The 14,815-nt window shown below is 40.1% G+C and overlaps 1 protein-coding gene across 3 annotated transcripts in view; it reads right to left on the bottom strand.

Annotated features, from left to right (window-relative positions):
* Positions 1–5,278: 5,278 nt before the first annotated feature.
* The window catches only part of TUB (TUB bipartite transcription factor), a 69,146-nt gene continuing 59,609 nt past the window's right edge, over positions 5,279–14,815 (bottom strand). For all 3 annotated transcript variants that reach the window (XM_041415075.1, XM_041415073.1, XM_041415074.1), the window contains 3 exons: positions 12,181–12,279; positions 11,612–11,783; positions 5,279–11,199 (listed from right to left, as the gene is read on the bottom strand). In XM_041415075.1, coding sequence (XP_041271009.1) covers positions 11,066–11,199; positions 11,612–11,783; positions 12,181–12,279 — 405 coding nt within the window. In that variant the 3' untranslated portion in view covers positions 5,279–11,065. The remainder of the gene's footprint in view (positions 11,200–11,611; positions 11,784–12,180; positions 12,280–14,815) is intronic.

The following is a 14,815-nucleotide window of genomic DNA, read 5'->3' as shown; positions in this document are numbered from 1 at the left end:
TCAAAATGATTTTAAAAGAGGTTTTAGGTAACTGACTCTTTTGGAAATATTTTGCAATGATTAACCCCAAGGCAAATTAATAACATGGTTTATGCGGTCAGTGAACAGAGGGGAAAGAAGATATCACCAAAGGGGTTTTCTTAAGACTGTTTCCATACTTATATGTGTGTGCACACAAATGTTTGCACGTCTAAACCTAGAAAATGTTGGGAAAGTCATAAACTAAACCCAATCCACACTTGAAACTGACAGTCCTGCTGGGCACGTACGTATGTCCCCTTTATACTTTGCATACCACTCTCAGAGAACCTGATTTTCCTGTCACTGAGCACAGGATTTTAATTTGAAATAAACTTAGTTTCAATCACCAGAAAATATGTTTACACTCATAAGATAATAAAAAATGATTAAAACTCCAATATTTGTCTTTTTCATACATGTTTTTCAGTAAGCCACTGTAAGAGGTTTGTTTCTTGCAGACCTTTTTTCTTAAGGAAACCCCCTGTGATTTGCTAGTTCTTGTGCAGATTCAATTCTGCCCTATTTTATCCTTTAAATCATAGGCAAGGTTTTGTTTTTCTAAATGCTCTGTGGACTAGCAGTAATGACATCACTGAATTTGGCAGCACATTTAATGGAAAAGGTGAACATTTTTCACCAACAGATATTCTAGATCCCCCTTTGAGTCTCAACAAGTCTTCATGGGATGTTTGTAAGAGCAAACCTTGGCCTCCCTTCCAAATCCAATTTCCTGAAGTGTTCATGCCAGTAATGCCCAATTTTTATGATCCAGTTAAGCCCACATTTAAACAAAGACAAGAAGACATGAGGACTCTGGCAGGGACACACAAGTGTGGCATTATGGAGACACAACTGAAGCTAGAAAGAAACACTGGTTACAGCAGCAGGCTTGGGATCAGGCCTGACACGAATGGGTGAAAATGACATCATGAAGAAATCTGCACAGAAATCGAGCCGTTTGGATGAGAAACAAGCAGTATGAGCAGAGTTCTTACCAATATAACACAACACAAGCAGTGACCATCAGTCTGTCACTGAACAGTGAAACCCATGGCTCCCTCCAAGCAGTGCCAAGCAGTGTGCCCATTCATTCTCTGGCAGGAAATCACCCTCCTGCCATTCCCAGAACATCCCAGAGCCCAGCCTGCATGCTGGACTTCTCCACATCTGCAAATGGACCTTGTTTGCACTTTGGTTTGCTTCTCTGCAACTGCACTCCTTGGGTTCTGTGCTGCCTTTTTCTGGGCTTAGGGCTCACAATAGTGCAAGTACAACAAAAAGGTGTTCTCTTTCTGAAATGCAATGTGAGCACAAGGAAAGTTCAAGCAACTGAGAGAGCCTCAGGTCCCGGTTTTTGCCTTCAGGAGGAGCTCTTTCTTCAGGATTGGGAGAGCTGCAATTTAATGGCTTCGGTTCGGCATTTTCTCTGCTAAGCTCCATGCACGTCTCTGCAGCCGTGTCCTCTGACTGGTGACAGACACACAAGGTAGGGGACAGCACACGGGGACAAACATGCACCGTGACAGAGCAGGGTGACAGCGAGCACCTGAGAGCCCGCTGTGTGTGCTTTTCTGACATGGCTTGCATGAATGCTAAGAGGGGCTCTCATCCTCCAGATCCAGGCAGACAGAAATGAAGAAGAAAAAGAGAAAGGAAGATTATTTTCTGAGAAACAAGCATACCCTCTGATGGGCACTGTAAAATAAACCTAGTTCTATGGGCATCATTTACATCACGCTCCTAAAGTCAAGCTCTGCTACACTAGTGAAGCATCCTGGCAGCCACAAAATCCCAAGGAGAAAGTGCACTGTTGTCAGGAAGCTTAAATTCTTCATACAGGTGGCAATAAATCAGAGAGTGCTAAAAACTACTAGGAAAACAGCACTTGGGAAATGTGGCCTCTACTGTGCAGGTGCTGAGCTTTGAGGTACAGTTCAAGAAGCCAAAAAATGTGGTACAGTAAGTCCTAAGTGCCACCCTGAGAGTGCAGAGGAGTGAATCCCTTTACATGTTCACCAGGGCTTGGTCTGAAACCTGCTCAGCACTTTAAAACACCCCAACGACCTTGAACTGTCCAATTTGATGAATGCCCAGGTGGAAGATTATGCAACCAGAACTGAAGGCCACCCTACTTCAAAATGAGAACATATACACAGGGATTTAACACACTTTAATTCACAGATATTGACTTTATAGAGCTTTCACTGACTTAGTGTTCTGGAGTGTCCCCCATATGGAAAAACCTGCACACGTTTGAAAGAAAAGATTATAGATGGGGTGGAAAAAAAAATAAATCAGGAAACTTAAAGCAAAAGAAGGAATTCCAGTAACACAGATTACCAAGAAGCTGAAAAGCATCTACCACCTGCAAGAAAGTGTTTGAAGTGATACCAAACATGAATTCAACCTCATGGACTTGTGCAATGTAGTCCAAATGACAGAATAAACAGTGCTTTTAAAAATAGGTTTGGGGGTTTTTTGGAAAGAAAAGAAAACCAACAAAACCCTTGTTATAGTATCACTGAACTCTTGAGAATTCCTCAGTTAGAGCTATATTCCACAATCAGCTTTTTGAGGTGACACTGTTAGAAAGCTTGTAAGAGTACACATCACTGCTGCAGCCCTACTTTAAAACAGAAGTTAGAATTAACAGTACACAGAATTTCTTTTCAGCCTACGTTATAAAACACTGAATCCCCAACTAAATACAATTAGGAATGAAACAGAGCCTCATTTGTTTTGTTGGTTTTGGGTTTTTTTGTTTTGTTTTGTTTTTGTGGGTTTTTGGGATTTTTTTTTTGTTTGTTTTTTTTTAATTAGGAAAACTCAATGGACTTGATTTAAATATTTTGCTGAGCAACTTTTCAGTTCCTGACATTTGCTCAGTGTTCCCATGTTTGTTTGAGGTCATTCTCATAAATTAATTAGCATAAAACTTGATTTCGGTATAACTTAATTGCCTGATGAAAACTCTGTAGTTACATGGTTTGGTTTTCCAGTATTCTAGAGTCAAACAGTTTAGTCTTCAGAATGAAGTTCAAAATGGAGACCCTCTGTCTCCTAGTGCTCACCCATGGCAACAGCTGGAATAGTAAGGAATAATAACATTCCTGGTTGGCAAAAAAAGCTTTCTGCCAATCCAGGCATACAGCACTAAGTGTCAGCGATTTTGTCTAGAAATCCTGGTTTTTTTCTTGGATGAAAAGTTTATATTTTTAGTCACAAATACCAAACCACATGTAAGGCAGCAGGAAATGAGGCAGAGCCTTTACTAGAAAACACAGCTCTATTTGTGTTTAGTACTGGAAATTCTGCCCTTCAGAAAGAAATGTCGTGGTGCACAAACCAGCAGCATCATTAGGCAAAGCCCAAGGAGAGCATATTATTATATAATATGCTGAGATAGATGTACATATATATATGTAATATAATAGCTATGTTATGTTTTTTTCCAGCAGTACAACAGCTGAGGAAATTGCTGGAAAAAGCAGCTGCCTCTCAACCACACCCACTTGGTACACCTCTAACTACTTGAAAGTCTCTTTTACTTGAGCTTAAACCACATCTTTGAAAACATTTTTAAAATAGCTAAAAAATGCTGTAATATTTAAAGACACATCAGGATCAACAAAGTTCTGCTTCTAGAAGGCCAGGAGATTCTCCCTAGGGAAGAGAATAGGATGGTAAGAACTGGGTTATCTTCTGCTGACCCAGACTGGAATGAACACCTCTGGCTACGAGGTGCCAGGGCTCATAAACTTGCTTGAACACTGGACATCAAAGGCTGGACTTGATGATCTTGGAGGTCTTTTCCAACCTTACTGATTCCATGAGAAGTGTCCAAAGCCCACCCAACACACTCTGCTTTCGTGTGCCGGTGAGATTTTCTGCCCTGGCAAAATAAGTGATGTAATTTTCCAGCACATCAAGACTAAATGTTAAGATTACACTTACCTATATAGTAGGCCTTAAAAAAAAATTAAATTAAAATTCAAAGGGAGTGAAAATATTCCTGCTGTTATTTGTTAAGTCAATATAGGAAAGGTACACAATTTCCTACGTGATGCTCAAGAGTGCCTAAGAGAATTAAGAAGTGCACTCTTGCCAGGACTTTGGAATTCTCATCACTTAGTGTGTCCTCATCACAGTCACAGCCTGGCAATCTGCATGGAGCTGCATGGTCAGAAGCTTACTAAAGCTTCCTATGTCTCCTAAATGCGAGCTCAAGCTGCAAACCAAGCTTAAGGAAAGAAAATTTTAAACAAATAATTGCATTGCAGTTTCATCTGAACTGCAAGCATTAAACCTACCTAGATTTTAATGTTAAAATTTATAAAAATGTTTATAAATTACATTCTGTTACTTTGAGAATTACTCTTACACTTCATAAATTACTGACACTTCTAATGGGATTGTGCCAACTGGGACAGCCTCAGTAAGAAGCCACGGATGCAGGGTGAAATGTGAGAAACACTGTAAACATCCCAGCTGAGTATAAAGGTAGTCAGAAATCATGAGGCTCATTGTTTCTGAATCAGAGGTGCATGACAGAGTCAAAGTGGGCAGTAACAATAGTTCTGAACAACTGAGTCACATCCAAGGGAAAGGAAAAAAGCAAACAAAAATACAAAAAGGCAATTTGCAGCACAATTGCCAAGGGTCTCCGTTTGCTAGATAAAAGCATAAATAGGTGATTGCATTAAGTGAGCCTCTGCAATGTGCTCAGGAATAATAGTTTTAAAACAACAGACGCTGGGAAGTAAAACACAACCAACAACACGCACTGTCAGAAGGAATAGTGTATCAGATTGTCTGTCCTTACTGGTTTTTTCTGCACTTCTAGGAACCAAAAATAACACAAGGTAAAAAAAATGAAGCCTCACTTCAATCATTGACAAGAATTCAACAGGATCAAGATTTGATCCTAAGAGATTGGTTAGTTACGTGATTTCTACATAGGCAGCAGAAAACTTTGGTTGGTTCAGGGAGCATTAAATTGAGTTCTGAGCAGGGCAACGCCGAAGCACTCCTGGAAAGCCTCTCAGCAGAACGGAGAGGACGCAGCCAGGCCAAAACCCAGGAGTTCCATTCAACTCACTGGAAGTGAGGCACAAAGAAGTTCCAAGACTTGCACAAAGTCAGACACTCTGCTGGGGTTAAAGCCCAGGTGACCTGATCCCCAGGCCTGTGTTGAATCAGCCTAGAAGACTGTGTTGACTTTAACACAGATTTTGACTCTTCAGGACTTTTTTTTTGCCTGTACCCAAGCACAGAATAGATTATGAGTATTCCAGGTACTTATGAGGTTCTGACTCTCAAACAGGACTTTGTTACAGGCCATGTGCTTAACAAGCTTTTGTCAGAGTAATTTTCAAACTGCCATTGCAGACTTAAATAAAACCATGATAAGCTTCCAGTGTTATTGTATAATCCAATTATGATGTGAATAGGGAAGGTTTTCTCTCAAAAATATACACATAATTTTTCTGAACAGCATCCTCTTCCTAGAGCCTTTCAGCAAAGCAGAGTACTGGTTCCATTAAAGAGTTTCAGGAAAGCCACTCAATTCAAATCTTCTCAGTAAAGGTACAGATAAACATACCCTTACTGAAAAAGGGGAATCAAAAATGTATAGCCAGTTAAATAAAATACAACATACAAAATAAGTTTTAATGCATTTTCATCCAATATACAGGCATTTGTGAGTATCAGCTACTGAGCTATAGTTCATAGCAAAACACCAAAGCATTGAGATAGTTGTGCAAATTCTTTTCTTAGTTCCTTGGCGAGCAACAGAAAGAACTGAAGAGTATCTACAAAATTAATTTCAAAGACTTACAGAGCAGAACCCTGGAAGGTACTTTTTGTACACGAGGAACAACAGGAACCTGATTTCATTAAGTAGCACATACAAGAGAAGCCTGCACCTACAGTTAGATTAACTCTATTGCAAGGTTTATACGTATAAAACTACTTTATTCTAGTAATCAAAATGAGGCCTTTTGAGAAATCTGAGTCATCAGCCCACAATTCTAATAAAGGTGACTGCTGTGCTGTCCTTAATTGCCAAGCAAAGATATCTGATTGGTGAGCACAGGCTTCTGTAAAAGCAGGAAAAAAAATCTCAGAAATTATGTTTTAGGAGAGCAATGGGATAGTGTGGGGCAAATAGTTAGAATGCCACAGGATCAAACCCAAAATCTTCCCTCTGACACCTGCAATACATTAGGAGAAACCTTCTCTGCCCAGAACACCAGGCAGCCCCATGTCTTGTCCTACCACAATATACAAAGACAGAATATTCTGATATTGGTCTAGACTCATCATCCCTTCAGGGCAAAAACCTGCTTTTCCCATCCTTGTTTTATCCTTATGAGAAATCACAAATTAATTAATAATAAAATTTGTAAAAAGCTATGACACAAGAACTGGGAACAATTTTCCATAGTAAGGACTTGATTGATTTTCTGATTTTTTTAAAGGGCATCACCCAGGCAGGGGTAAGATTTTAATAGCAGAAAAGTAGGTCTAATGCCCAATACTTTTAGAGAGCTCACTGGGGTCTCTGCTTGTTTCAAGCCCCTCCTTTGCTCATCACAAGGGAGCAAAACTTCAGAAAGTTTGAATTGATGGCGTTGGTTCCCCATGACTGATAAAACTCTGTGGTGTCATTTGACTCCACAATGATATTTTTCAATTGTGCAGCCACCAGATTTTATTACAGAGCCCTTTTCACTCCAGCTCCTTCAGTGCTAGGACCTCATGAGGACAGCCAGTTGGGAACTCCAGCACTATTGTAAGGCAACTTGAATAGCAAGAGATTTGCCCAGTAATTATTACAAAACCATTCTCAGTGATTTCTTAACAGCAGAATTTATAGCAAGAGCCTATGACATTACTGATTTATGTGCCATATATTATCCTACAAAAGGAACAGAGCGATGCCTAGCTTCTACAAAATAAACTATTTCAGGCCACCAACACAATTCAGCTCACAAAATCACTTCCGAGGTTTTGAAAAAAAAAAAAAAAAAACAAAAAAGGAAAAATAAGGCAGCACTACAAAGGGAATCTAACAGCCTGCCTCCAGGCTTGTGGACAGCTCTGCTCATTGATTTGCAACCAATGTTTTGGGAACTGAATGTTTACTGAGAAAAATTCTGATTATATTTTAGGCAAGCTTTTTTTATCTGCTACCTTTTAATGTGTTAATTTACTCTACTGAAAAGCCAAAGGGCCAAATTCACCCCTCTGATAAGGCTTCTATTGTAGGAGCATCACTGAATGTGCACCAAAGGCATTATTCATCTGTGGAGAGATCACTGAGCAATATTGTCAAACACTTTTGAGCTGCACATCCTTGAAGAGCAGATAAAGGAATTGTAAGGAGAATGAGAAGAAACAGAACATCAGAGATGAAGAAAATTAGATAAAGGGCCAGGAAGAAACTGTTTGATGTAAACAGAGTGACAAGTTAGATTAAGAACTCTCATTAAAGCATGCAGCATTTGCCCATAAGCAATTCAGGCAAGGAATTTGTTTACAACTCTGCCAAAATCAACAGCAGATGCAAAAAATCATCAATATTGGGATTTTAAATAACATTAAATCTACCATATCCAAACATTCACTAAGACTGTGTGAAGGAAATACACAGCTCGGGGCCATTCTATTCTTTGTCTCACTGAATAAACAAGGTTATGCCCTGCTGCACACTGAATGCAGGCCCAGCAGAAGTTACTAACAGGAGTGTACCACTAATTACTCCTTGGTTACTTCAGTGTGCACGTGTCTCTGAAAATACTTACTAGTACCAAGATTTTACTACTGATGGGGAAGAAATGTGACTTCGTAAGTAAAATGTAATTTCAGGTATGACAGAACTTGGTTTGGCTTTTCCAAATTAGGTGGACAAAATTTAGAGATGTGCTGGAAAGCTTGTGGCATCACCTTGCATGTGACCTTTACCAGAAAATATCCAGCAAAAATTATCCATCAGAAATTATACAGATCCAAAATTAATTGTTGAAACTGCTTCCAGAGCAGATGGTGAAGGCCAAGTGAATCAAACCCAGTACCATGCTCAACAACAGTGAGGAATTAGGAATCTGGCAAAGGGCATTAGGAGCAAATCCTGTTCTAACTGAACCAGATTTAATGAGAGTCCCTCATTCCTAGTCCCAGGTTAACATCCCCCTCTAGTGACCTCAATTTATTGTGGGGAGTTTTTTCCTCAGCAGCTCCTTGGCTGATGGCCCTGTACAATTCTGTTAAGATGATGGGAATTTGAGTCACCACTTTCCTCCTGGCACGCCTACAGGTTAAAAAAAATACCTGGCTGGGAAGAACAGGCAGTGAGAGTGAAGTTACACAATGTGCTGGCAGCAGAATTGTCCCAAGAAGCTGAACTTGCAGCCTTTCCCCAGCCCCTCATTCTCACCCTTGTGCAGGAGTTCACTGCACATGAGTCCCCTTTCGTGCCAATTCTCTGGGGGGTCACGATGTGAGTCAGCCCATTGTTATGAACTGGGTTAAAAATAACCCTTCCTAAAGCAGCTCCCCCTCTCAAGCCAGCAGACTGTGCATTTGCACCACGAGACGCTCAGTTCCTTTGACACAGTCTTGTGCGCGGACAGAGGCAGAAAACTGTGTCAGGTGCCACTTTCTCAGGCTCTAAAGTAAGCGTGTGACTGGCAAGGCACAGAATTCAAGCCATGCAGATTCAGCCATTCCCATGCTGCAGAGTTCTTCAAATCCACATCAAACCTAAATAACAGCACTGGGAATTCCTGACTGGTTTTGCAGTAGCCCAAACAAAAAAATTCTGGTGGTCGCTGGAGCTAGTTTTTAAAGGCTGAGATGAGGTAAGCAAAGGCCTAAGGGCCTTCTCTGTTAAATCCAAAGTGAGATGACAGATGGGGATGTGACACTGTGGGAAACCACCAGCTACAGAGAAAAACAAAGCTCTCATGTGCAAAGCCAAAGAATCACCCTGCAGCTCATGACTCAGCACTTCCATCATTCATGGAGGGAACTGATGCTCGTTTCTCTCAAACAAAAGTTGTCTTTCCATTTTATATCATTGCATGGAAAGGCTCCTTGCAAAAAAAAATGGGGGGGGGGGGGGGGGGAAGGCAGAGCTTCCTCTTAATTACAGAGAATATTTGACATGCTGAGTCTATCAACAAAACACTGTTTAAAGCCAGCAGACTTTCTTCCCATAGATTGTTTAAAAGATTTTTAAAAATGCTGGTAATTATTTATTTTCCTCTCTTATCTGAAATTCTTTTGTCTGTATACCGGGAAGGAGAGCTGAAGGCAAAGGTGAAGAGAGCATATTTCTTTTGTTAGTTGAAATGATACAGTCCAAATGGCACGACCTTAAGGAGAGCTTTATGGCCTGTCCCCTACAGTCAAAAAGGGCCTGTCAACTATAAGACAATCAGACTTGGTCTCATTTTTACATTACATAATCTCTGGTTGTGCAGTGCAAGAGTTTATAAGAAATAAAAAGGAGGGCCTGAATACACTCAGTATAAAGCACAGCTACTACTTCACTCACATTTCCACACCCTTCTAGTAAACATATGAATTCTATTACTCTGAGAGCCATTCTGGACAGCATTGCACAGAAAATGGCAGCAAGACCATTATTTTTAAAGATGTGTGACCATTATTTTTCCAATGTGCTTTTGAGTTGTAGCTCCTGGCTTTTGAAATGTTCAGGAGCGAAGATAACCATGGCTTGTTCTTTGCTTGTGTTTTGTTTTGAAATGGTATTTGTTTGTATATTCCAGATAGATCAGAAAAATGGAGATGCAAAATCTCCGCTATTTTAAGCTATTCTGTGTCCTGCCAGTGTCTCATTTGTATGCAGCATACACTAGATTTGCCTAGAAGGATTTAGCTCAGTAGCTGGCACGTTTACATCAGAGAACAACATACACAGTTTCAATCGATTTCAAGCATTCTTACAATGGGAAATAAATATGAAAAGTGGTTGTTGCTCAAAGTTCAAAAAATGCGATCAACAAATTGTAAAAGCTCAAAAGGTCAGACAAATTTAATAAAATACTTCCATTTACCTTCCTCAGCTTTACACAGCCTGTTCAAAATAATAAGACTCTCTGCAGAGTGCCTTTATCCAATTGTTTATATCACTTCATACAAAATATGTGTTTGAATTACCACAGCAATACAAGGATATAAATTCCCAGCCCATGAAATGCCAAATTCAACATAAGTTATGCTTTCTTGGCATTGAGATGTTTTCCTTTTCCCTTTCTGTACTGCAAATACATTTCCATTTGAAACAAATTAAAAAGCATGTAGATGTTAAAACATAATGACAGCTTAGAATTCAAGTGACTTGTGCAACATTATTTTGTGCTTTCCACTTCTCCATTTCCTCCTACTGCAATTAAAATTCATCATGCCCTACTACATGTACAATAGCAATGCATCAAGTTCAGTCCAGTAGAGGTTTTCAACCTTCAGACACGGCTTTATACTACATGAGATCCTTGCACAATCCAAAAAAAAAAAAAGTGCATCTTTTTTCCTCATCTTTCTCTTATGCTGAATGATGTGAAGCTCTGATTAGTTGATGCAGGAATGCAACCTGAAGGTACGATTGCAGCCTCGGAATGATTCTTAAATGTAAAAAGAAATTTTTGGAGCGCTCACGCCCTTTCTGGATTTTTAAAAAAGACACCACTGTCATGGTGCTACTGGAGCCACGGTACAGTACATCATGGCACACATCCATAACACAACCAGGGACGTGAGAGACAGCTCCTATTTACAAAAACTTGATGTCACTTCCAGAAAAATATAACAGAAAAAAAAAAAAAAAGGAAAATATCATTTCCTGAATGTCCTGAATTTTTAGAAGATTCCTTTTACTTTCTCTTCAGCCACAGAGTGGTCCGCCACAACTGTATTTTTCCCTGACCTTTTTAGTATGGACCATAAGCGACACCAGCAGGAATTGGGAATCATATGGCAAACTGCTTCCTTCGAGAGGATGCTCACCCACGCCCCTTTACTCACAAGCCAGCTTGCTGTCAAAACTGGAAAGGGCAATGGAAAAGGCTTGTAGTGCACACATTGGGTAGTTGTAGTCCATGGTGAACACGTCCTCAGCCACGCGGCCAAACTGCATCACGATGTAGTCAGCTGCCAGAAAGGTCAGGAAAGGCAAAAAGCATTACTGGTGTTTGCAGCCCTCACTAAATAAGCAGGCATCCAACCCCACCCTCTGTCCCAGAGCAACGAAACACCACCCAAACATGCTCACTCATCAAACTTCACAGCACTTATTCATGCAAGTGGGCGTGCTGATAGCAGAGCGAGAGGCAAGGACAGCTTGAGTGATAAAGGGTTGCAAGACTTGTTAGCGTCAAAAAAAAGACGCATATAAAAAGTGCTTTTTGCAAGAACAGGGAGACGATGGCTTCTGTATAGACTGTTGAAGCCTCTGATACAGATCTCAATTAAACCTGCTCAGGTGACAGCTGCGAGGGCAGAATCCCTCCCAGACTGTGCACACAGCGCTGTTCCTACCTCACAGGCAGAGAGCTCTACTTACGATCATTATCATGGATAATTTGGAAGTTCTTCACCGAGGCCTGGGTGACTCGACCATGGAAATTCAGAACATAGGACTGGGTGTCATCATTCCAGACTGGGGTTTTGTTGTGCAGCTCAATGACACTCTCTGTGTTTTTGTTCTGCCACCTTGCAAGAAGCGTCTCGTGTTCCTGTGCACACCACAGATACACGCTTCAGTTTAACACGCTCACGTGACAAAAAATACATGAACAAGGAAGAAAAAATTCATCAATCCTGGCCCAAAGACTAAACCCTCGACCCTCAAAACAACTTCAATGAATGAAACTGAGGACTGTGAGGATCTAAATGCAAATGTGCATTTGAGTCCACAGTTTGATAAATGTTAGTTGTACCTTTTGTTAACAAAATACTTTATTTGTAGAGCTTTTGTGAGTCACAGAAGTAGTCACACATCCCATTGTTCTGCAATTGTTTGAATACCATTTTATTAACTTCTAGACCTTCAGAAAATGCAAATAAAAAACCCCAACTCTACCTGAAAAAGAATTAAAATAATTTTTAGTGTTGGCTGCTGGTAAGACTTACATTTCGTGGTCTGATGGAAACTCTTTCATGATCCATATTCATTCCTGGTATGATCACACTCATTTTACGAGGTCCTTTAAACCCCAGGACATTTGTTTCCTAAAATGTTTAGAAAAGATTTCATCATAATCTTTATTTTTAAAGTTAATTTTTTCAGCATAGAGACATGGTGGCAGCCCAAGGAACTTATTTGTTAGTCAACTCAAAAAACATCTTGAAACTCCCACCTTCACTGGCACAGATAAACATTCTAGCTTTGTCTTAGAAGCTCCGACAACAGGAAAAATGGAAATAGAGAGGTTTCCAAAAACACTCCTAACACTGGCTGCCAGCAACCTTAATATAATTTTTTTCAAAGAATCCCTTTGTTAAGAAAGGATATGAATTAACCAGATTGCTTGGCTACTGCTAGGTCCCAAAATAAAGTAGTTGCAATTTAAAAATCATAAAATGTAGTCACACATTTTGATGCGAGACAAAATTAAATATATGGGATCAGCTCCATTTATTCCAGAGCCAGCACAAAAGCAAACAAAATGCTAGTCAGAACATCTGATAGCAGTGCTGTGGTTTTCAAAGTTTGCTTAGAGATGACCACAGTAAAAAATCCAAACACATTAGCATGAAAGCAAATTTTCTAGCTATGAAGCCAGGGAAAGTAAAGAAACCACATGGGCAGCAAAAATAAATCCACAGAAAATACAATTTTTTCCATTAAAAGTGATCTGATGCTTTCCTGACCAGCTTTTCACAAGAAAACCAGAAAAGGTAAAGAGCAATATTTTCCAGTAAAACCTGATTTTAGCATTAACCCAGTGAATGAAGCAGTGACACCTTGAAGTCCATCTCCTCACGTTTTGTGATCGCTTGTTTTCAGTCATGTATTTTTTCCCTCCATCTGCCAAACTGAAATGAAGGGATTTGGAGATGCACTAAGGAATCTCAGGAAGAACATTCCCATTGTTCCCAGCAACATACCACAGGATGCCAAGAACCAAACACCCCTAGGCTCCAGCTGCTGTGGCCTTACTGCTGGAACATTTAAAAGTGACACATTCAGCTGTCTCTGCTTTTACATTTTTAATTAAAATGTCCTGATTTTACAGAACACTAAACTTATTAAAACACCTCTACTTTTGCATGCAAAAATCCATGCATCTCAACCCACTGGAAACATCTGAAAATACCCACCTAAAATACCTGCAGCTTTGCCATCATCAGACCTTTGAAATAACTTCACCTGTTCCAGCAAATCATCTGGAGATTTTCCACAACTCATTAAAGATTTGCATGCATGCAAGAGAAATTCTACTGGATTATTTTACTGCATGCTCCTGAAGCAATCCAGGCATATTCATATATCTTCGTAACTCTATGCATTAATGGGAAGATTCTGCCTCTTTTCTGAATCATTTATGTCCCCTCCTTTGGCAGAGTAAAACATGTTATCAGTTCAGTTGGTTCTGCATCATGGCAAGATGAAAACTGATATGACTGCCAGCAGATTTTATAAGTAGGAGAGACTCAGCTCAGCAGAGGACAAGTTCTAAGAAAAGATTCATGCTTATGCTTATTTTCCACTAAGTACTGACAATTTTGGGCACCTCTGCTATGCCTTATAAGCTTTTCTTCTCCTCAAGCTGCAGTCATGCTATACATAATTAATTTAGATGCTGACTGGTTGAAGACATTGTTGAAGGTAAAATTAAATAATAGTGCTGAATCACTTCCCTCCCAACAAGCAAGAGGAAAGAAACAGGACTATATTCTTTGGGTTTACTCAGAAACACTGAAATTGGTACCTCTGGCACATGATAAGAGAATGGCTACTAGCTGCACATTACTACCATCACCAATTATCACACACAGTGCTGGCAAATGCTACCCTTTTGCAAAACTCACAGTGCCAAACTGAAATTATATAAACATGGAATATGTGAGGAAAATTATTAAAATTACCTCTGCTTCTCTCCCCGCTTCTCTTTTATTTCCCTCCTGCACTCTTCTGTGTGTGGAAATTTAAGACTACAAAGGGTATTATTAGGGGAACACAAACCAAATTCTGATTTCACACCATTTTAATGCCACTGACAGTCCTGGTTTACACAGGAACACAAATATTGTTCACTGGCAGAGCCCCTATTGACTTAACCAGGACACCAATGATTTTTATCAGCTCAGGACTTAGCCCAGGATTGCTCATGCTCTACCTTAGCCCATCCAGTCAGCCTCATAATAAACTGGACTGCAAGAGCCTCTCCCCAGAGCTGCCTTTAGAATATTGCATACTTTCAAATAATCATGTAAGCACATTGCTTTAGTGGCAATAGCTGCCATGACAAAAGCAGCAAGGTGAATATCCCAGCAGCTCCCAGGAGATTCCTGATTTTATTACTCCTATTTTCTTGCAGCCACTTCCCTTCCTGGGCTTGTTGCACACAGCTGTGCCTTGTCCTTAATATTTTCTCTAGAAATTACCATTTCAAGGAAGACCCAGCTCACAATAACCCACAACACTGGAGGAGCACAATGCAAGTGATTGAGGCCTGAGTAGGAACAGAGTCTTGCTACTGTACTGAAACCTGAGCCACACCTCAGAGCATCAGCTGAGCTCACTGCCTGGAATCTGACACAA

The sequence above is a fragment of the Onychostruthus taczanowskii genome, unplaced genomic scaffold (genome assembly GCF_017590055.1).
Source record: "Onychostruthus taczanowskii isolate IOZ18803 unplaced genomic scaffold, ASM1759005v1 scaffold49, whole genome shotgun sequence".
NCBI classification, from domain to species: domain Eukaryota; kingdom Metazoa; phylum Chordata; class Aves; order Passeriformes; family Passeridae; genus Onychostruthus; species Onychostruthus taczanowskii.
Note: the sequence above shows the minus strand (reverse complement) of the source record. Positions and strands in the feature narration are given on the sequence as shown.